Source organism: Malaclemys terrapin, chromosome 1 (genome assembly GCF_027887155.1).
Source record: "Malaclemys terrapin pileata isolate rMalTer1 chromosome 1, rMalTer1.hap1, whole genome shotgun sequence".
Taxonomy (NCBI): Eukaryota; Metazoa; Chordata; order Testudines; family Emydidae; genus Malaclemys; species Malaclemys terrapin.
In genome coordinates this window covers 294,006,141-294,028,139 of record NC_071505.1, presented here as the reverse complement: position 1 = coordinate 294,028,139, position 21,999 = coordinate 294,006,141, and the positions used below count along the sequence as shown (strand labels likewise).

Here is a 21,999-nt window from a genome sequence, read left to right as displayed (position 1 = left end):
GCATTCTCTTTGGTTTTGTCTGGCATTCTTTGCTTGTACCTTTAGATTGTAAACCCTTAGAGGTGGGACCCTGTTATCTTTTTGACACTGACTTATTATTCAATAGTACCATGGGTATTTAAGATGCTGTGTACCAGTCAATGAGGGTTTTTTTTAAAGGGTAGGGTAAAATGAGCATGATGGAGCTATGTATTCTTAGGGCTTTGTAAGAGGCCCTCAGTTCAACCTGAGGTACCAGTTAACTTTTAACTGGTATAAACTAAAACCGGGTGGTTATGTTATACAGCACTGCTCATCTAATGCCTTCCAATCACTTCACAACATTTGATTAAACCTATAAAGCTGGTGTAGAGTCTCAAGCAGAAATCCATGTGATCTAACTGTTTTGTCTTCTCAAAAAAGTTTTAAAGAGGAGAATAAAAAAAAAATATTAAGGATATTTTTTGTGTAGAAAAAGTTGGCAGGAAGAGAGAAAGTTAAGAGGCAGAGGAAATGCATGAAGGCCACAGTGTGAAGTTGGAAGAAGTTACAAATGCATTGGGCTTCTGAGGATGACATCAGCTTAGTAGCAGTGGGATTCTTTATTAGAGAAATGTTGTTTTTGGAGTCCTAGAATGTAGAGAGTGAACCTCTTAGTTCTTCTAGGTCATCTCCCTGTTCACTGCAGGTGTGTTGCTTATTGCAAGTGTTCTGGGTGGGTTTCAGCAGAAATATTTTAATATGTTTGAATGGTATCTACTTTTCCAGATTTCAGAGTAGCAGCCGTGTTAGTCTGTATCCGCAGAAATTTGTTAGTCTCTAAGGTGCCACGAGTACTCCTGTTCTTTCTACTTTTCCAGAGAAGATTGCAAAAGTATGTTTTTATATTTTTCAGGTTCCTTATTTTTGTATAAAGATTGAGAGAAGTCAACCTGGTAAGATGGAATCCTCTGATATTGTACAGTAAAGCCCTAAAATACAAACTAACGTTAATGTTGACAGCCTAGGAGTAGCAAAAATAATGGTATAAGTAGTAGTTTTGAGAATAAACATAAAAAGATTTGGAGCCTTCTAAAGACCTTGCCTTTCAAAGATGCTAAGAGTCTAGTTCACTGCTGTGTTACTCCAGTTTTATGCTAGTGTAATACCATCATAGTCCAGGGAAGTTACACCAGTAACAGTAAAATTGTAGTAATTGAATTAGGGCCCAAATGTATAGTCATGCTCTTATTGTCTTAATGTAAAGATATAAGTGTTGGCACCAGTTTCTTCAAGATGCAGATGTCGATAGTTTAAAAGGTTCTATTTATTAGCAAAAGTGAAGGTATTTGGGTAGTAAGTGTTTATTAAGGAGTTAAAATTCCCAAGCACAGAGAATGTGGTGAGAAACCATATACTTCTAGAGTTAATTTATGAACAAAATGAAGGCAAAAGATAGGATAATTTCTGTTCTGTACTGTTCTGTTCCTTGCCAGGCTTGGAAAGTAGTGTTCACAAAGGCAGAATAACACAATGATCCCCAAACTGTAGGATTTAAATGTAAATTCATTTTAAATGTGGAATGTAGGAGTAGAAGCTGGAGAATAAAAGACTATAGATTGCCAGAGGTGGAATGATTTCATAAGACAAAAAGATGTTCAAACCTGTGTACCACAGAAGAACATATGAGGAGGTGTCTTGGTTACTTGATCCCATTCCCTTCACACCATTACTGTTCTCTCCTTTTATTAAAAGTTACCACACACACAAAAAATGTTGGCAAACAGCCACAAATTTGGTACCCTATTATAGACCACAGTTATTAAACCTGAAATGTTCATATAAGGCAACTGAAATTTTGTTTCTGAAACATGGAAAGAATTTGTGTAACTGGAAGGTAACTTATTTGTAAAAGTCAGCTGTACTGTAGTCACCTGAAAAAAATGGGCCATCCTGATTATCACTATAAAAGTTTTATTTTTTCTCTACTCTCGTTATAGTTGGTATGGCAACACCCATTTTCTCATGTTCTCTGTGTATATATCTCTTCCTACTGTATTTTCCACTGCATGCATCTGATGAAGTGGTGTTTTAGCCCACGAAAGCTTATGCTCAAATAAATTTGTTAGTCTCTAAGGTGCCACAAGTACTCCTCGTTCTTTTTGTTGATACAGACTAACATGGCTACCACTCTGAAACCTGCAAAAAATGGCCATTCAAAGTTGTTTTTTGTTTTCTGTTTTTTAAAAACCTGTTGGCTGGAGATACAAATTGATAGTGTTTTTTGTTGTTGTTTTTGTTTTGTTTTTTTAACAGCTGAGATTATGGCACTGAAACAGATTTCCAGCAACAAATGCTTTGAGGGTTTCCAGAAGGTGTTTGAACATGACAGGTAAGCATTACAAAGGCAACCTAAAATTTTAGCACCGGGAGAGCAATGGCAGTATCATATTACTTCTAATATTTCCATAGTCAAAAGAAAGACAAAATATGCATTTCCCTGATAGTAATATTAGTGTTTTAGTAGCTTCATTTTTATATTATGTCTTTAGCTTACAAGTTGCTTTATTCTACATTTTTAAACACTTATTACTAAGTTCGGCAGAGGGAAAACATTAATAGTAAATTTACTATGTCCTGAGAATTGGTCTCATCACCTTGGGCTGCTGTATTTGCAATGTGGAGATATGAATATATATTAACTCCATGTGAATGAAGCAGTAAGTGTTTTATTCACATGACAAGAAACATCAAACAAATTAAAATAGAAGTAGAAACAATCTTTTAGTGAGGAGGAATTACCTATACAACTATATATAAGCATGTCGTTTTCATTTCTGGTCTCTAAAAGACACCCATTACCCATGAATCAGCAATTCTTTGCTGTGAAGGGGAGAGACTCTTTTAGATAAAGGTCAAACTCCAGTTGCTTATGTAAGTCTTTTCAGCCTGTTTACTTGTGGCATGAAATAGAGTATAATTCAAATGTATTACAATATTAATTAGGTGCTTGTCCATCTTTTGAATTAGAATATATACACCTCTACCCCGATATAACGCGACCTGATATAACACAAATTTGGATATAACGCGGTAAAGCAGTGCTCTGGGGGGCGGGGCTGCGCGCTCTGGCTCATCAGCGTGTCTGGCTCCGACATGCTGCTCTGAGCGGTGTGTTAAGGGTGCCTGGCCAGGGTCGAGGGTTGGATAACAGGCGCAGGGTCTTGGGGGGCGGTCAGGGGACAGGGGGGAGCCACACCCCGAGGATGGGAGCTGCAGTGCAGGGGAAGGTCACATGGGCTCCAGCTGGTGCCGAGAAGTTGGGGAAGACTGGTCCACTTGGGGAAGTTGCGGATCCAGGGCAGGGAGAGCTGCCCATCCTAGATGGCGCTGTGCAGGTGCCCCTGTCCCGGCGCTGGAGGGCTCGGCACACAGCAGGCTCGGCTGACAGGCTGCGCCCCGCTCGCAGCAGCGCCGGGCGGGCTCTCCGGGGCCATAGCGCTGCACTACCTGCCCGCAGTCAGGGGCTCCATGTGCCCCGTCAGACAGCTGGCTGCAGCGTCCTCACCAGAGACGGGCTGTTCGGGGCTCTGCGGAGGAGGAGAGATGGGCTGAGCATGGGCACGCATGGCAGGAGCCGCCCGCCAATGGCTCACCTCCCCTGGCACCGCATGGGCACGGGGCGGAGACCAGGCACACGTGGGCACCTCGGGCGAGGCTGCCCGCCCTGCTCCCCCTCGCGGTGGGGGTCGGATAGGGGGCGGGGCTATTTGCTGACTATTAATAACTGAGATGCTCGAGGCCAAAGCAAATTCAATATAATGCGTTTTTACCTATAACGCAGTAAGATTTTTGCCTCCCGAGGACCGCGTACTATCGGGGTAGAGGTGTATATTCCTTTATATAGTACTGCTGCTGGAAGATCTTGCATCTAAAGAAAGTAGCTTCTGAAGAAAAAATGCTTTCTATTGGCAGTTTTAACGTTGAATAAAAATTGGGCAATTGATTAGTGTATCAGTCTGGGAGACTGAAACAACTTGTCTTTTGCTTCTATATGTACTGCACTGTAAATTATGTGAGCTATTTGTAAATGTTCTTAAAATATGTCTCTCCAATTTAACAGGCAGGAGTTAGGTTGAACATTGTTAGGTCTTTAATTCCAATGCTAATTTTCAAAATATTCCCTACCAGCCAGACTGTAAGGATTTGGTTTATTTTTCTTTCTTTTTAAAATGTATTTAAAACATAGTAGAAATGCAATCAGTGTTACTCAATAGGCTAATGTTGTTAGTTTCACTTGCACTCTTAAAATACTATTATCCATTGAATCAGTAATGGCCTAGTTTAGATATTCTGATTAGTATTCTAGAAATGCATAGATAAACTCTAGATCGATAAACTCTAGATCAGGGATCGGCAACCTTTGGCACGCGGTCTGCCAGGGTCCCAGGCCGGTTTGTTTACCTGTCACCGTTCCAGGCCAATGGGGGCAGCGAGAAGCAGCGGCCAGAACATCCCTCGGCCCGCGCAGGTAAACCCTGCTCTAGGTAGTGTGTGTTTTTTTTTTTTTTTTTTTTTTTTTTTTTTAAAATGATTGTCCTGGGCTTGTCTGTTAGATACTGTTAATCAAATGTATTTTGTTGCTACAGTATAGAGTTAAAATGCAAAATGAGGTTTGGAATCTATTTGCCACCAAAAGCAGAAATTGGAAAGTGTCCTGTGCTGTACTGGCTCTCAGGTGAGTAATGTGAACGTTGGTATTTTTAAAAGATACTGTTAGGTTAATTTAAGACCCAAAATTTACAGTATGTAAAAAAGGAGATAAATTGATTCCATTAAAGTATGGTTGCCAACTTTCTAATTGCACAAAACTGAACACCCTTGCCCTGCCCCATCCCTGAGGCCGTGCCCCCTGCCCTGGCCCTTCTTTGAGGCCACGCGCCCCCCTCACTCCAGCCCCCTTCCCTCAGTAGCTTGCTCTCCCCCACCATCACTCGCTTTCACTGGGCTGGAGCAGGAGGTTAGAGTGTGGGAGGGGGTTTGGGCTCCAGCTGGGGGTGTGAGCTCTGGGGTGGGGCCGGGGATGAGGGGTTTGGGGTACAGGAGGGGGCTCCAGGCTGGGGCTGAGGGGTGCTGGATATGCGCTCTGAGATGGAGTTAAGGTGCGGGAGGGGGTTCCGACCTGGGACAGGGGTTGGGGTGGAGGAGGTGATTTGGGGTATGGGCTCTGGCTGGGCGGCGCTTACCTCAGGCAGCTCCCAGTCACCGGTGCAGCAGGGCTAAGGCCAGGCGCGGTGCTACCATTAAGGTGAACTAGGCGGTTGCCTAGGGCACCAAGATTTGGGGGTGCCAAAAAGCGGTGCCCCCAATTTTTTTTTTTACGGTGTTCCTCCCCGAGCACGCCGTTGCTGCTCCACTTCTCCCACCTCCCAGGCTTGCGGCACCAATCAGCTGTTTGGCGCCACCAGCCTGGGAGGGGAGGAGAATTAGGGCGGGGGTGGCATGCTCAGGAAGGAGGCGGAGCAGAGTTGAGCTGGGGGCGGGGAGCTGCCATGGGGGGGGTGTGCCTCAGGGCGGAGTGGGCGGCGGGGAACTGTCGCAGGGCTGGGGGGGGGGGGAGTTCAAGGCCCTGGCTAAGGCAGGTGCCCTGGCTCCGTGCTGCTCCCAGAAGCAGCCGGCATGTCTGGCCCCTGGGTGGAGGCACAGCCAGGCAGTTCTGCGTGGTGCGCACTTCCCATGCCTGCAGGCGTTGCCCCTGCAGCTCTCATTGGCCATGGTTCCCGGCCAATGGGAACTGTGGAGTCGGCTCTGGGAGTGGGGACAGTGTGCAGAGTTTCCCTGATCGCCCCTGCACCTAGGGGCTGCAGGGAAATGCCGGCAGCTCCCGGGAGCTCTGCAGAGTCAGGGCAGGCAGGGAGCCTGCCTCAGCTCCATTGCGCTGCTGACCACACTTCTAATGTCCCGGTCAGTGGTGCTGACTGGAGCTGCCAGGGTCCCTTTTCAACGGGGCATTCCGGTCGAAAACCGGATGCCTGGCAACCCTACATTGAAGACTGCTTTGTTTGGGTTTAAACACTCCCCTGCAATGTGGTATTGTGCTAGCATATGAATCAGCCAGCCTTAGGGGGGGCAGGCTGCCAGATTTATGGCCTTTTTTTTTTTTTCTGTGCTGCTGGGGCAGTGCAGAGAAACTTGAAGGATCTGGCCCTGCACATGCAAAAAAATCTAGAACCTATATATTGTTGGTGGGCCTTTAGCTCACGTTGACTAAATCTTCAAATAGATTTAGGATATTCTGTGTAACTAATAAAAGGCTGTGCCTAAACAGCTTGTGATAAGCTGGTGTTTGCACACTCTATAGATATTTTCCTCTCTGGACCTGTTTCTGGAAGAAAAAATGATCAGAACTAAACAAGTAGGGTGGAATCCACAATGGGGAAAACTGTCCTATTTAAGTAAATGTGCTATATGAAAATTGTTTCATCCTGTGTCCATGCTTTAGAATATGGTGCTATTTAGATCTCAGGGACTGGATATACTGTAAAATGTTAATCTTAATGCATGGTGTAACAGTGGAAGAATGACATTCTAGTTCTAAAACAAATTTTAACAGGAACTACCAGTTTGATTGTATTAACAAATCCGACCAAGTTTGAAATATGGATTTTGCCAGAGGTACATTGTGTATATATATGATATAGAAGAATTTAGTTAAAAAAACAAAACTGAAAACCGAAAACCTTGTCCTAATATATGCTTACCAATTTAAGCAGTAGTTGTTGAAAGCAATGTTTTGCAGCCTATTGTAATTTTACCAGTAATCTGATATATGTAGCTATGGTAAAGTTTACTTGTGTTACTTTTGATATTTTTCCCCATTACCTTCTTAAACTGTTAATATTTTGTATAAATTATCAAAAAATAGCAAATTTCTATTATTGATGGTTGGCAAAATTAGTAAATGTCTCAATTCAGTGTACAAGCATAAGTCACTAAAATTAGAGGCAGTTACAATTCCATTAAAGCTAGTGGAAGTATAAGGGTAGAATAGGCCAGTAGAGGTGTGATTCTAAGCCCTAACCTGTACTTGACTTCCATTATAATTGAGTGTTGTGCGTGTAGAATGATGACAGATTGCATAAGAGTGTTAACATCTAATATTGGAGCTGTTTGTAGGTTAGAAGAAATTGTCTGAGGAGGTACCACAACTCTTTTATACAGCACTTACAGTAAAATAACTAATTACAAGCAAGCCGCCTTTGCTAATAAGTCAATCAGTTGAAACTATCTAACCCTCACCACAGGTGAAGGTTAAAACTACAATGTGTAACTCTTCCTACATGGCACTGTGAAGAATCCTTAAAATACTGGTCTACGTTATCATAGACTTGTAATTCGACTTCAGTCTCAAACCTGCTCTGTCATAAGCACAGATTGCTATGGATCCTGAGGTATAAGGATCCACCATGCTTATTATAATTGCTAACTAATGAAATGACTTTTTTTGTCACGTAATATCTTCTCGAATTACATCTTACGCAGTATTTGAGAACTCTGCTTATAGTAAATGAACAAGCACTCGTGTGGCTCTCTGGATGAAACATTCAGTGACCTAATTATGGTCAATACCTAACCATGGACAAAATCCCAAAGATCTTTAAAAGGAATGGTGGTTGATACAAGTGGGAAATGGAAAAGTTAGTACGATCAAATCTTTTTTTCTGTGGAAATGTGAAAATCTAACTGAGTCTGTTTCTATGGACTGTTAGCAATTACATTCATTCTTAAGGCATGAATCCCATTTATTTTTAAACTTCTCTAGTATATGTTGGAAGCTGGAATGCTCTGAGTAGTATATAACCAGTCATATTTTTATCTCTAGGATTAACTTGTACAGAACAGAACTTTATTACCAAATCTGGTTTTCATCAGGCTGCAGCTGAACATGGCCTCATTGTAGTTGCACCAGATACCAGTCCACGTAAGTGTCTTCAGGTTTCATGATGAGCCTTCAGCATATAAATGTTTGCTGCTGCTTATCCCCAAAGAATAGAATGATTCATGTTACTACTGAATGTATTGGTGTAATTGTATCTGAATTGGAATGTTCCATCTGTAGGTTCTATAGATTATACCAATTTTCTGAATTATGTGTTTAATATATATTAAATGAATTGTAACTTTAGAACTCCACTATTAAAGCCATTTTAATACAAATGCCCTAAAATTAAGATAAGGGAGCAGTTCAGGTCACACACGGGCAATGTAAGACTGTCGATCCCCTCCATTTTTTTTTTTTTTTTTGGTTCTCCAAAGTCCCTGGCTTACACTCCATGACACACCTTGGTGTATATCGCTGATACTCAGACAGAGGCTTGAGAGCTGCAAGCGGCTCTTTAATGTGTCTCCTGTGTCTCTTTGCAGCACATGATATTAAAACACTGTATGATTTTAATTATTAACTAATCTAAGTTATTTAACCAAGCAGGATGCTTTTACTATGATATTAACCACGTGAGCTGATTTTCAGTGGCACTCACACTGCCCGGGTCCTGGCCACCGATCTGGGGAGCTCTGCATTTTAATTTAATTTTAAATGAAGCTTCTTAAACATTTTAAAAATGTTATTTACTTTACATACAACAATAGTTTAGTTATATATTATAGACTTATAGAAAGAGACCTTCTAAAAGGGTTAAAATGTATGACTGTCACGCGAAACCTTAAATTAGGGTGAATAAATGAAGACTCGGCACACCACTTCTGAAAGGTTGCCGACCCCTGTATTAACCAATTGTAGTTGATAAAATAATAGGCATTTTACTGTGAGAATTTATATATAATATAAATAGTAAATGAAACAATGAATTCACAGTACTGTGGCTCTTTCGGGCAGTGCTGATGGCTAATTTGGCTCCTGAATCACAGAGATCTGAGTATCACTGGGATATACTATGCTGGTACCTTACATCATCCATGGAACCCTGTTGGAACATGGAGCTAGTGTTTTGTTTTTACTGTGTTGCATGATTTTTCAGAGCCTTTTACTATTAAAGCTAAAACAACAGTTTAAAAAAAGCACACACATCTCTTCCCCAGTGCAGAAGAAGTCTGGCTCCGATAGGGTTCCTTGGCTGGTGTAATGTTCCCTGTATAAGGCATTGATTAGTATAGAAATTGGGAAACCTGAAAAGGGGAAATTCTGTACCCACCTTTGTCACAGTTCCCTGGAGAGTTCTGTAAATTACACTACAGCTTTCTGAATGCTCTTGGTATTTTCTGCTACAGTGGTACTTATGCTATACATATTGGAGGAGCCTTTCTGATATTTTCCAGCATTTGATGGCATCGAATCTCAACAAAAATGCTTGATTTAATTCCTTCAAAACAACTTCTTAACAAGTTCCTTCCACAAATTATTCGTCATGGCTAGGTATTCCAGTTCCCTGGACATAGAATGTAAGATCATTGAATATTTGAGAGCCCTTGATCACAACAATGATTTAAGTACAGAATTTCAACTTTCTGAAAGTTCTATGCTTTAATCTCTTTTTTGTACTAAGAAAAATTACTGCAAAATATTTTACTGAACTGCTAGGGGAGCAACATATAGTCTTCCATATTTTGTCATGGGACCTGATGTCTTCCTGTGTTTAGTGCATTTTTAATTAATATGCAGAAAGTATATTGAAACAAGCATTATTGTAACATGCATTCATAGCTATTATGTACTGCAGAGTAGGGATGGTCAAATCTTCATTATGTCATTCAAATAACATCAGATTAAGGGTTTTGGGCTGTAACTGCCCTTGGGTGCTTGGACTTGCTTTTGTGCTACCTCTGGCCATTTGCTCTGTGCATGCCTGTTCATTGATAGGATCAGACGTTCTCTTTTGCACTAACCTCTTGGCCTGTCTCCTGCCTTTGTAACTTGCCATAACTGGAATAAATCAAAGCAGATGACTGCAAGCTCCGCTGTGTTAATGGATTTTCTAGTGCATCTCTGATGTCCATTGTGTTCCAGACAGCCTCAGTTCTCTGTTCACAGGGCCCAAATCTCTAACATCTTTAAGTTATCTGGAACATTGAGTTTGCAGCAGATTAAATGTAATCACATGTTAAAGTAAGTGTTCCGAACATAGCGTGGAGAAAATATTTAGAGCGGTGTTTGCATGTGCAGGTGTCTGTAAGTGCATGCCCAGTAGAAACTCTCCTGGAAACACAACATGTGGGAAGCAAAGAGACTTAGCAGTATTAGACACTTATCACTTCTACTGTGGTAGTGTCTAAGAAATGGAGTTAGGAGTCAGGGCCCTGTTCTTCCAAGCACTATACAAACAAACATAATCAAGACAGTCTCTGCCCTAGAGAGCTCATTATCTAAGATTTGGCCAAAATCCAACAGCTGAATAAACTTAGAAGCCAAGAAGAGAGGGAGAATCAGCAGTGTGATGGTGCAGCTTACCTTTTTGTCATCAGATTTGTCCAGTCCCTCAATTTCCCCTCTTGGTGGTTTAGCCCTCCAGCTGAATGAAAAACTCTTTCATGGTAAACAGAAATAAACAGGAAAACATAAAACATGGTTTTAAAGCCTCTTCATGAGGATATAAGTGAACATTTCTTCCCTTTACTGCAGGCATTTGCCCCTCTTCATGGAATGTCCCAAACATTTGTTCATCTCCATTGAGGCTTCTTCCCAGGCTGCTTTTCCACCTTTTTTCCTTAAGCCCTTTCCTTTAGCAAGATTATCATGCTTGTCCTTCCCTAATTTCTTCCTTAACAGAAAGATTCACAGTAAGTCCTACCATCTGTCTCAGACAGAGGCAACCAACCCTTTTATACCCAACATACTTGATTTCAGCCTACAGTTCCCGTGATTCCTGGGCTACAAGTTCCAGAATCCCTCAGTTTTTGGCAGAGTCTGTGTCACAGGAGTGAGCTAAACTTTGATCCTCTTAAAAGCCCCAGGCTCAGCCTGTGATAAGCAGGAAGGTGTGTACTCCTAAATTGTTCTAACAGTTGTGTCAAATTAGGTAAGTGTTTGCAATTTAATATGGCAGCAAAAAAATCCCTTGTAATTCTGGTATTAGTAAACAGGGGCATGTTAGCAAGGAAGAAAGTAATGGTCCCTGTGCTAGTGGCACCTTAAATATTACGTTCAGTTCTCAGCGGACCAAATTCGATGATGAATCTTGGTCACATGCCACCTGGAGGCACGTTGCGCATATGCTAAGAAGAAGAGTTCTGGGACCCGCTATTAAGAAAGTAAGAACGGCCATACTGGGTCAGACCAAAGGTCTATCTAGCCCAGTAGCCTGTCATCCGACAGTGTCCAATATCAGGTGCCCCAGAGGGAATGAACAGAGCAGGTAATCACCAAGTGATCCATCCCCTGTCGCCCACTCCCAGCTTCTGGCAAACGGAGGCTAGAGACACCATCCCAGTCCATCCTGGCTAATAGCCTCCATGAACTTATCTAGTTCTTTCTTGAACACTGTTTTAGTCTTGGCCTTCACAACATCCTCTGGCAAGGAGTTCCAAAGGTTGGCTGTGCGTTGTGTGAAAAAATACTTCCTTTTGTTTGTTTTAAACCTGTTGCCTATTAATTTCATTGGGTGACCCCTAGTTCTTGTGTTATGAGAAGGAGTAAATAACACTTCCGTATTTACTTTCTCCACACCAGTCATGATTTGATAGACCTATTACACTGGTCTACAATTTTTGAGAAGTCGTCTGCTTCAGAGATAAAATGTGCTATTTATTATGTATTTTGATGTGCTGAATTCTAATATGACAATTAAAACAACTGATTGGCTACTGTTTCTAAGATATTTAAGTTTTTACATTTTATGTCTATGTATATTGTGTAGATAGTAGAGTTTTAATCATAAATTGTAAACCTAGGACTTTTCATGTGTTGATGGTTGCTTTACATGATAATATTTCACCTGTCCTGTTTATGTAACACTTTAAAAATCAGCAAAAGGGTTATATAAATAAAATGTATTATGAAACAAAAGGCAAAAAACTATTATGTACATAGTTTAGTCCTATTCGGTGTCTACTCGGCGCTTCTTGGCTTGTCTCTTGTATTAATTAAATGGAGCATCTCTTGTCACTGTCCAGCAATAGTCTGCAAGCATTGATGGGCTCCATTTGCCCTGATAGCGTTTCTCCATTGTTGCAATGTCCTGGTGAAATCGCTCGCTCATCACTCACTGCTCGTGCTTGTCGCTCACTGCTCTGCAGTTCGGTGGAAAAAAATCTAGATGAGAGTGCAAAAAATGTATCTTTAGTGACATGTTGCAACCAAGGCTTTTGTATGCCTTGAGGAGGTTTTCCACCAACAACCTCTAGTTGTCTGCCTTGTTGTTTCCGAGAAAATTTATTGCCACTAATTGGAAGGCTTTCCATGCCATCTTTTCCTTGCCACGCAGTGCATGGTCAAATGCATCATCTCGAAGAAGTTCACGAATCTGAGGACCAACAAAGACACCTTCCTTTATCTTAGCTTCACTTAAGCTTGGAAATTTTCCACGGAGGTACTTGAAAGCTGCTTGTGTTTTGTCAATGGCCTTGACAAAGTTCTTCATCAGACCCAGCTTGATGTGTAAGGGTGGTAACAAAATCTTCCTTGATTCAACAGGTGGTGGATGCTGAACACTTTTCCTCCCAGGCTCCAATGACTGTCGGAGTGGCCAATCTTTCTTGATGTAGTGGGAATCTCTTGCACGGCTATCCCATTCGCAGAGAAATCAGCAGTACTTTGTGTATCCAGTTTGCAGACCAAGCAAGAGAGCAACAACCTTCAAATCGCCACAAAGCTGCCACTGATGTTGGTCATAGTTTATGCACCTCAAAAGTTGTTTCATGTTGTCATAGGTTCCTTCATATGGACTGCATGACCAACTGGAATTGATGGCAAAACATTGCCATTATGCAGTAAACCAGCTTTAAGACTTGTCTTCGATGAATCAATGAACAGTCTCCACTCATCTGGATCGTGAACGCTGTTGAGGGCTGCCATCACACCATCGATGTTGTTGCAGGCTACAACATCACCTTCCATGAAGAAGAATGGGACAAGATCCTTTTGACGTCACGGAACATGGAAGCTCTAACATCACCTGCCAGGAGATTCCACTGCTGTAGTCTGGAGCCCAATAGCTCTGCCTTACTCTTGGGTAGTTCCAAATCCCTGACAAGGTCATTCAGTTCCCCTTGTGTTCTGAGGTGTGGTTCAGAGGAGGAGGATGGGAGAAAATGTGGGTCCTGTGACATTGATGGTTCAGGACCAGAAGTTTCATCCTCTTCCTCTTCCTCATCTGACTCAAGTGAGAATGATTCTGGTGCATCAGGAACTGGCAGTCCTTCTCCGTGGAGTACTGGGCGTATAGCTGATGGAATGTTTGGATAATGCACAGTCCACTTTTTCTTCTTTGACACACCTTTCCCAACTGGAGGCACCATGCAGAAGTAATAATTGCTGGTATGATCTGTTGGCTCTCTCCAAATCATTGGCACTGCAAAAGGCATAGATTTCCTTTTCCTGTTCAACCACTGGCGAAGATTTGTTGCACAAGTGTTGCAGCATATGTGTGGGGCCCACCTCTTGTCCTGATCTCCAATTTTGCAGCCAAAATAAAGGTGATAGGCTTTCTTAACCATAGTGCTTATACTGCGCTTTTGTGATGCAAAAGTCACTTCACCACAAACATAGCAGAAATTATCTGCACTGTTCACACAAGTACAAGGCATCTCTGCTCACTTTGGCTAAACAGAAATGCGTCCCTTTGTAAAATCAAACACTGACAAATAAGAAAGCACGACACTGTATGATTTCTAGAGCTGATATAGGGCAATTTGTTCAGCAGAGTGATGTAAGCTTCGTTATGGTTGCATCATCCATGACTTCTAGGAATAACATGAAGCAATTAATATCATGTATGGCACAATACCAGCTTCAGATTGCATCATTCATTGTTTTGCCTAAAAAGCAAGTACTGTCCAAACCCAGTCATAGATTTATTCATAGATTCAGTCAAAGATGTATTTCTGGTTTAAATTGAGATCGCTTCCCTTTATAACTCACTTATCCTCCGCCATTCCCAAGTCAAGGGTGGTATATACTGACCCAATAGCATATCTTGAAAACTAGAGCCAATCATCAATTTTAAGCATCATTTTCGTTCTCAGTGACCCAGAATTAGTAAAGTTTGACTACATTTATTTCAGAAGCATTTTGGCTGTAGAGCAGTGTTATATGTCCCCTTAGTCGTCTCTTTTCCCGGTCATATTAATCTCTCCTCATATGGCAGCTGTTCCATATCCCTAATCATTTTTGTTGCCCTTTTCTGAACCTTTTCCAATTCCAATATATCTTTTTTTGAGATGGGGTGACCACATCTACACGCAGTATTCAAGATGTGGGCATACCATGGATTTATGTAGAGGAAATATGATATTTTCTGCCTTATTATCTAGCCCTTTCTTAATGATTCCCAACATACTGTTCGCTTTTTTGACTGCCGCTGCACATTGAGTGGATGTTTTCAGAGAACTATCCAGAATGACTGCAAGATCTTTCTTAAGTGGTAACAGCTAATTTAGACCCCATTATTTTATATGTCTAGTTGGGATTATGTTTTCCAATGTGCATTACTGTGCATTTATCCACATTGAATTTCACCTGCCATTTTGTTGCCCCATCACCCAGTTTCGAGAGATCCTTTTTTTAGCTCTTCACAATCTGCCTGGGACTTAACTATCTTGAGCAATTTTGTATCATCTGCAAATTTTGCCACCTCACTGTTTACCCCTTCTTCCAGATCATTTATGAATGTTGAATAGGACTGAGCCCAGTACAGACCCCTGGGGGATACCACTATTTACCTCTCTCCATTCTGAAAACTGACCATTTATTCCTACCCTTTGTTTCCTATCTTTTAACCAGTTACCAGTCCATGAGAGGACCTTCCCTCTTATACCATGACAGCTTACTTTGCTTAAGAGCCTTTGGTAAGGGACCTTGTCAAAAGCTTTGAAAATCTAAGTATACTATATCCACTGGATCCCCTTTGTCCACATGCTTGTTGACCCTTTCAAAGAATTCTAGTAGATTGGTGAGGCATGATTTCCCTTTACAAAACCATGTTGACTCTTTCCCAGTAAATTATGTTCATCTGTGTGTCTGACAATTTTGTTCTTTACTATAGTTTCAACCAATTTGCCCAGTACTGAAGTCAGGCTTACTGTCCTGTAATTGCCGGGATCACCTCTGGAGCCTTTTTAAAAATTGGTGTCTTTTGGCGCTGTATTTTTTAATTTCTGATTAATCTCCTCATTTTGTGTAGTTCCTCTTTCTGAAACTAAATGCTAGAGTGTTGGGCTGCTGTGGTGTTTTCCCTGCCACAGGGAAGTTAAATTTAATTATATTATGGTCACTATTACCAAGTGGTCCAGCTATATTCACCTCTTGGACCAGATCCTGTGCTCCACCTAGGGCTAAATGAAGAATTGCCTCTTCTCTGGTGGGTTCCAGGACTAGCTTCTCCAAGAAGCAGTCATTTAAGGTGTCAAGAAACTTTATCTCTGCATCATGTCCTGAGGTGACATGTACCCAGTTAATATGGGGATAGTTGAAATCCTGCATTATTATTGAGTTTTTATTTTAATAGCCTCTTTAATCTCCCTGAGCACTTCACAGTCACTTTTACCATCCTCATCAGGTGGTTGGTAATATATCCCTACCGCTATATTCTTTTTAGAGCATGGAATTACTATCCATAAAGTTTCTATGGTATGTTTGGTTTGTTTAAGACTTTTACATCATTTGATTCTATTGTCAAATTATGGGCAAACTGAAGAGGGATAAGAGATGGCTGGATGGATTGAATTTAAGGGAAACATAAAAATTAAGTACCGACAGTATAGCCTTGGTGAAGGAGGATATGTCTACAGTTATTCAAAAGAGGAATGACTTAGGTTTTATACGGGGTTCTAATTTATTATTGACATGAAACAGAGAAAAGGTGAATTGAGAATTAATATACAGAAGATGTTCCTGATGGTGAGATTAACTAGACTGGAAACTCCCAGGGTAGGAAGTGGAACATATAATTTGAATAATTCAAAACTAGACTGGACAAAGCAATCAAAGATATACGGTAGTATAGGGTATCTTGTATTGGCAGGAGAATAGACTGGATTTTCTGTTTCTAACGTGTCCCTGATTTATTTGATAAGAAATTCATAGTGTAGTAAGATTCAGTTAAATTAATATCTGATCGTACATCAGAGACAAATTTTGGGATTGAAGGGATGAAGGAAAGTGAAAACTAAGAAAACGTTGTACTTTTTACTTGTGAATCTCAAAGCATTTTGGAAACATTAATGAATTAACTCTCAAAACACTGTATTACTGCTTAAACATCATCCTCATGCTACAGTTTTTGGGAAACTGAGGCACAGAGGTTAAATTTATCCAGGTCCATCTAGAAGGGTGTAGCTTATATCACGGAAAAGAATACCCTAACATCAAACATCTGATACAGATGGGACAATAAACAGAGAATCACTTTTCCATGATAGGTGGCTGCAATATTGAAGGAGAAGATGAGAGCTGGGATTTCGGCACAGGTGCTGGTTTTTATGTAGACGCCACTGAGGAACCATGGAAAACCAACTATAGAATGTACTCGTACATAAAGGATGAGGTGACTTTTTTTCCCAACTGAAATTAATGTTGCTAAATGTGTTAAACTCAATCTCATTGTTTTGCCTTGACTAGAGGGACTGATCTCCTCTTAATTGGACTATTGTAGTGAGATGGCCGCTAATCATGCATATCAAAGTTGGACCATTTTCATTAGCAGTCAAATGTCATCATTTTCAAAATAGAATGCTTGAGCAAATCTCTTAAGATGATGAATAACAATACATGGAAGTCTGTTAATTTGCAGCATGAGTGGTCCAGATTAAAAAGTAATGTTGACAGGGATATGAAATATAAAAGGCCTCTCCAGAACAAGTTGTCATTCTGCTCATTTTGTGAGAACATATTTAGGGATTTAGTTAAAATGAGAACAGGGTTATAATGAAACCTCAATCTTGTTATACATGTACATTTACATAAATGTATTGTAATATGTCTAGTTGATTAACATCTTGTAGACCATGAAATGTCTACAGATATTTGAAATGTTTCCTTTTGTGTTTAGCGATATTCAGTAGTTGAGATTGTTTTATACTTGTGGTTAATTTAACAGTTGAGGTCACAGTCTGAAAACTAATTTGTACATTTAATCTCACAATTATTTTATCTGGATTAAAACACAGTAATAGATCACATTAAGTTGCTTGATTCTCAAAGTCTAAATATATTAAAGTATTCCTTTTTTTTTCTGTCACACTTGATTTTTTTCAGCTGCCTAAATTAATAAAAGCCAATTTCCCAGCTGACTCAGACAGGATGTCTGTTTTTGGGCACTCAATGGGTGGCCATGGAGCTCTTATCCTTGCTTTGAAGAATCCTGGAAAATACAAAGTAAGATATTAAGTTTTATACAATCTTCTAGAGAAAAACCGTTTTAAAAATCAAATTCAAGTTAAACTCTGTTGTTGCAACCTTTAAGATTATGAATAACTTCAATTTTAATACTAATAGCCTACAGGTACTAGCACTGCCTAGTACTGAATGCAACTGTAAAATGCATTAGCATTTGTCATTGGTGAAATACCAACTACAGGATTCAAAAAGTTAAAAACTGAGTTAAATATGGTCTCCAGTGGAGAATATTAAAGTTATTGCTATTTTATCCAGTCTATTGTAGTTAAGCAGCAGCAGGACATTTACATGGCTGTAGTATAGCTGTGGCATCACCTAGAATGGACTTCCATCTTGAACAGTCTCTTGCAGGTTGTCTTCCTTCATCATGAGTCAGTATGGGAGGATTTGGGCTTCCTAATCCCTCAAAAATCACATCTTCCAATCTCATTTGTGGCCGATCTCATATTCTTTCCTTTTACCTCAGCTTGTAAATCTTCTATAGAAATGTACCACTTTCTGCCCGTTGGACAGGACCCCATCATTGCAGTCATCTTGTTTTCATCTGAGCAGGACTTCAGCTTGCCAGAATCATCCAAGTATCTCCTCATTTGTGACAAAATCAAACCAATAGATGTTAAGAATACACCATTACTTTTGACATGGAAAACTGTTTAGTTTTCTGTCCTCAGCTGTTTAATGGCCTTGTTTCTGCTCTATATAACAGGGTAGTCTTCATCACCACGTTGAACACTCATATCTTAGTTGTCACACATACATCCCACCACCCACCCAGAGTCTTTTGAGGATGCTGAAATGCAGTTGATGCAAGACCGATCGGACATGATATCTTTGCAGGGCTGGTGCTACCATTAAGGCAAACTAGGCGGTTGCCTAGGGCGCCAAGATTTGGGGGCGCCAAAAAGCGGTGCCCCCCCAATTTTTTTTTTTTTTTACTGTATTCCTGGGCTGGGCTGTCGGCGGCGCGCTGACATGTGGGGCTCAGACTCCCTCTCCCAGCGCAGCGGCCGCTTCACTTCTCCCGCCTCCCAGGCTTGCGGTGCCAATCAGCTGTTTGGCATCGCAAGCCTGGGAGGGGAGGAGTATTAGACTGGGGGCGGTGTGCTCAGGGAGGAGGCGGAGAAGGTGAGCTGGGGTGGGGAGCTGCCTCACAGCTCTCCTGGGGCGGGGGGGGAGCTGCTGCAGGGCTGGGGATGGGGAGGGGTGCAAGGTGGAATTTTTGCCTAGGGCGCGAAACTTCTTTGCATCAGCCCTGCATTTTTGGTTACAATCTCCTGCTGTCAACTGACTACCAAGATAGATAAAACTATTCAATCCTTACCATCTACATGTAGCATTGACAGATCATTCATTTCCATTTTATAGAAGGCACATATAACTTTTGTCACCATTGATCTTAAGTCCCAGAGATTCTGAATTTTTTTTGAGCATTTAGTGTGCCTAGTGGTACATATAATTGTATGCGGGTCGATGGTAGTAGTGGACTGAGAATCAGGAGTATCCCAGGGCTGCAGTCTCTCTGGTATTTCTAATAGACTATGTCAGGGGTGGGCAAACTTTTTGACCTGAGGGCCGCATCGGGTTTTGTAAGTTGTATGGAGGGCCGGTTAGGGGAGAGGGTCGTGGCCCGGCCCCCATCTCCTATCTGCCCCCATTCCCCCCGGGACTCCTGCCCCATCCAACCAGCCCCCCCGCTCCCCGTCCCCTGACTGCCCCCAGATCCCTGCCGCCCCGTCCAACCCCTCCTCTCATTCCTGACGGCCCCCCCCAGGACCCCTGTCCCATCCAACTACCTCTTCTCCCTGTCCCTGACTGTCCCATCCAACCCCCCGTTCCTTCCTGACTGCCCCCCCCCCCCGGGACTCCTGCCCCCATTGAACTGTCTGTTTCCCCCTGACCTCTATCCACACTCCCACCCCTGACCACCACCCCAAACTCCCCTGCCCTCTATCCAACCCCCTGCTCCCTGCCTCCTTACCATGCTGCCTGGAGCACTGGTGGCTGGAGCTGGGCCACGCTGCTGCCGCTGCCACCACGCAGCACAGAGCACCGGGTCAGGCTGGGCTCTGCAGCTGCGCTGCCCCAGGAGCTCACAGCCCTGCTGCCCAGAGCGAGCTGAGGCTGTGGGTGAGGGGGAACAGTGGGGGAGGGCACGAGGGCGAACCTCCCGGGCCAGGAGCTCGGGGGCCAGGCAGGACTGTCCCGCGGGCTGTAGTTTGCCCACCCCTGGACTATGTGATGACAAAGCTGCTGGAGGCGTAAATACAAGATGTGAAATTTAAAAATTCATCTTTAAAGGATTTTTTTCCCCATGTGACCTTTTTCATGTTACTATGCAAAGTCATAACATGTCTGCTCAGTTAGAGCTTCAGTAGCTTGTCCCTACAAGACCACATTCGGAACCACATGCAGGAGACCATAATTCATGTGTGCAAAGAAGGTCACAGTGGTTAGTTCATACAGCAAGAGAATAAATTAGTATAAACTTCACAGTTGAACAGATTGGCTGTAGCTATCACCAAAATGATACATCTCAGTTCATCCTCTTAGTCTTAACTGAAACAAGGGGGGAGGGATAGCTCAGTGGTTTGAGCATTGGCCTGCTAAACCCAGGGTTGTGAGTTCAATCCTTGAGGGGGCCATTTAGGGATCTGGGGCAAAATCAGTACTTGGTCCTGCTAGTGAAGGCAGGGGCTGGACTCAATGACCTTTCAAGGTTTGTTCTAGGAGATAGGATAATCAAAATCTTAATTATATTTAATTTAAAAAAATTCAAATAATGAGGAAGAGAATCGTTATGTCACATCCCTGATCTAGAAAGTCTCCCTTAAACAATTTTTTTGAAAGCATGGCAAAGGGCCAATTTAAGAAAGATATGGAATCTCTCAGAAAAATAACTTTAATCTTTCATAATACTAAATTATTTCTGTCTTCTGTCAACAAAAAATAAATTTTCACAAAGTGTATGATCTTGGGAAGAAAGATTTCTTTGCAACAGCTGAATAAGGAGAAATTCCAGAGGAATTTAAAGCCTTAGAATTTTAAGATTCAAAAAAGGGTTCAAAAAAGAACTAGATAAATTAATGGATGGATGGATAGGTCCATCAATGGCTATAAGCCAGGATGGGCAGGGATGCAAAACCATGCTCTGAAGTGGCCCTAGCCTCTGTTTGCCAGAAGCTGGAAATGCATCACTTGATGATTACCTGTTCTGTTCATTCTCTATGAAGCATCTGGCATTGGCCACAGTCGAAGACACGATACTGGGCTAGATGGACCATTGTCTGACTTGGTATAGTAGTTCTTATATTTCTATGTTCGTAAGATTGTTATAAAATGGCTGAAAGTTTGTATTGAGTTAATTCCCAATACATACACATTACAATTCATAGAATTTTTAAGCTGTTCTGTCTTCCTTGGCATCTTCAATAAATGCCCGCATTTTACGGCTTCAGAGATTTCAAAATCCAAAGTAATCCCTTGCATTTTTGGTTAGCAAATTAGCTCTCTATTGTTAGATGAGAGCCATTAGTGTCTGGTGTGTGTGGAGGGGACCTAATTGTACCTTGTCCCTTTTGTGGTCTCTTTGAGCACTTATTTGTGGATTGTGTTCTTTTATACATTTAAAAAAAAAATTCTAATTATGTCACAAGACTGAGATTGACTGCTGTATAAGGTGAGAATAGAGCACTTGCTCCCCAATGTGCTACAATTGTAACTAGGCAGAACAGCTTTTGAACACACTTTTCGCTCACATCTTGCTTATCAAAATGACTTTTCTTAATCCCTATGTTTGTGTTTCTAAACAGTCTGTATCAGCATTTGCTCCTATCTGCAACCCAGTCCAGTGTCCCTGGGGGAAGAAAGCTTTTGGTGGATATCTGGGATCAGATCTAACTAAATGGGAGGTATGTGTGGGAGAGTCCAGTCATTTAATGAACTGTAAAAGAGCTTGTGACTGCACTATGTAGTAGGGAAGCAAAACATGAAGTGATGACTTCTGTTTGAATAACACCATGTTATCCCATCACCAAACACTGAATCCGACTGTACAGTACGTGTGTGGATACTGATCACCATCATATGGCTGGCTCACACTTTACAAAAAACATACATTGACAGGAGGCTGTTCTTACCACATAGAGACAGTAAATTTTCTCCTCACTTCTGAAGATTTTAAATTGTGAGATAAGTAGAAATATGAGCAAGCTCTGGCTCTTCATCTGTTTCCTGGAAACATTGAACAGATGAAAATCTGATCCCCTTTTTAGGGCGATGAAATGCTCTGAAGCAGTGGTCCCCAACCTTTTCAGTGTGGCGGGCGCCTGACGACTAGCCGCCGAGGAGCATGGCCGCTGGACAAGCTGCCGCTGAAATGCCGCCGAAAAGCAGCAACGCCAACAAACGTCGCTGCCGAAATGCTGCCGAGAAGTAGCGTCAAGAGGCACCGCCGAAAACCAGCGGCATTTCAGTGG

General features: G+C 41.9%; 1 protein-coding gene across 7 annotated transcripts in view; it reads left to right on the top strand.

Moving 5' to 3' along the window:
- ESD (esterase D) overlaps nt 1–21,999 on the top strand; it is a 29,374-nt gene that overhangs the window by 5,265 nt on the left and 2,110 nt on the right. For 2 of the 7 annotated variants that reach the window (XM_054014603.1, XM_054014617.1), the window contains exons 2-9: nt 875–914; nt 2,275–2,350; nt 4,364–4,489; nt 4,608–4,696; nt 7,841–7,939; nt 16,549–16,673; nt 17,384–17,503; nt 21,334–21,432. In XM_054014603.1, coding sequence (XP_053870578.1) covers nt 2,283–2,350; nt 4,364–4,489; nt 4,608–4,696; nt 7,841–7,939; nt 16,549–16,673; nt 17,384–17,503; nt 21,334–21,432 — 726 coding nt within the window. In that variant the 5' untranslated portion in view covers nt 875–914; nt 2,275–2,282. The remainder of the gene's footprint in view (nt 1–874; nt 915–2,274; nt 2,351–4,363; nt 4,490–4,607; nt 4,697–7,840; nt 7,940–16,548; nt 16,674–17,383; nt 17,504–21,333; nt 21,433–21,999) is intronic. The other 5 variants (XM_054014611.1, XM_054014627.1, XM_054014643.1 and 2 more) reach the window with 3 other exon arrangements.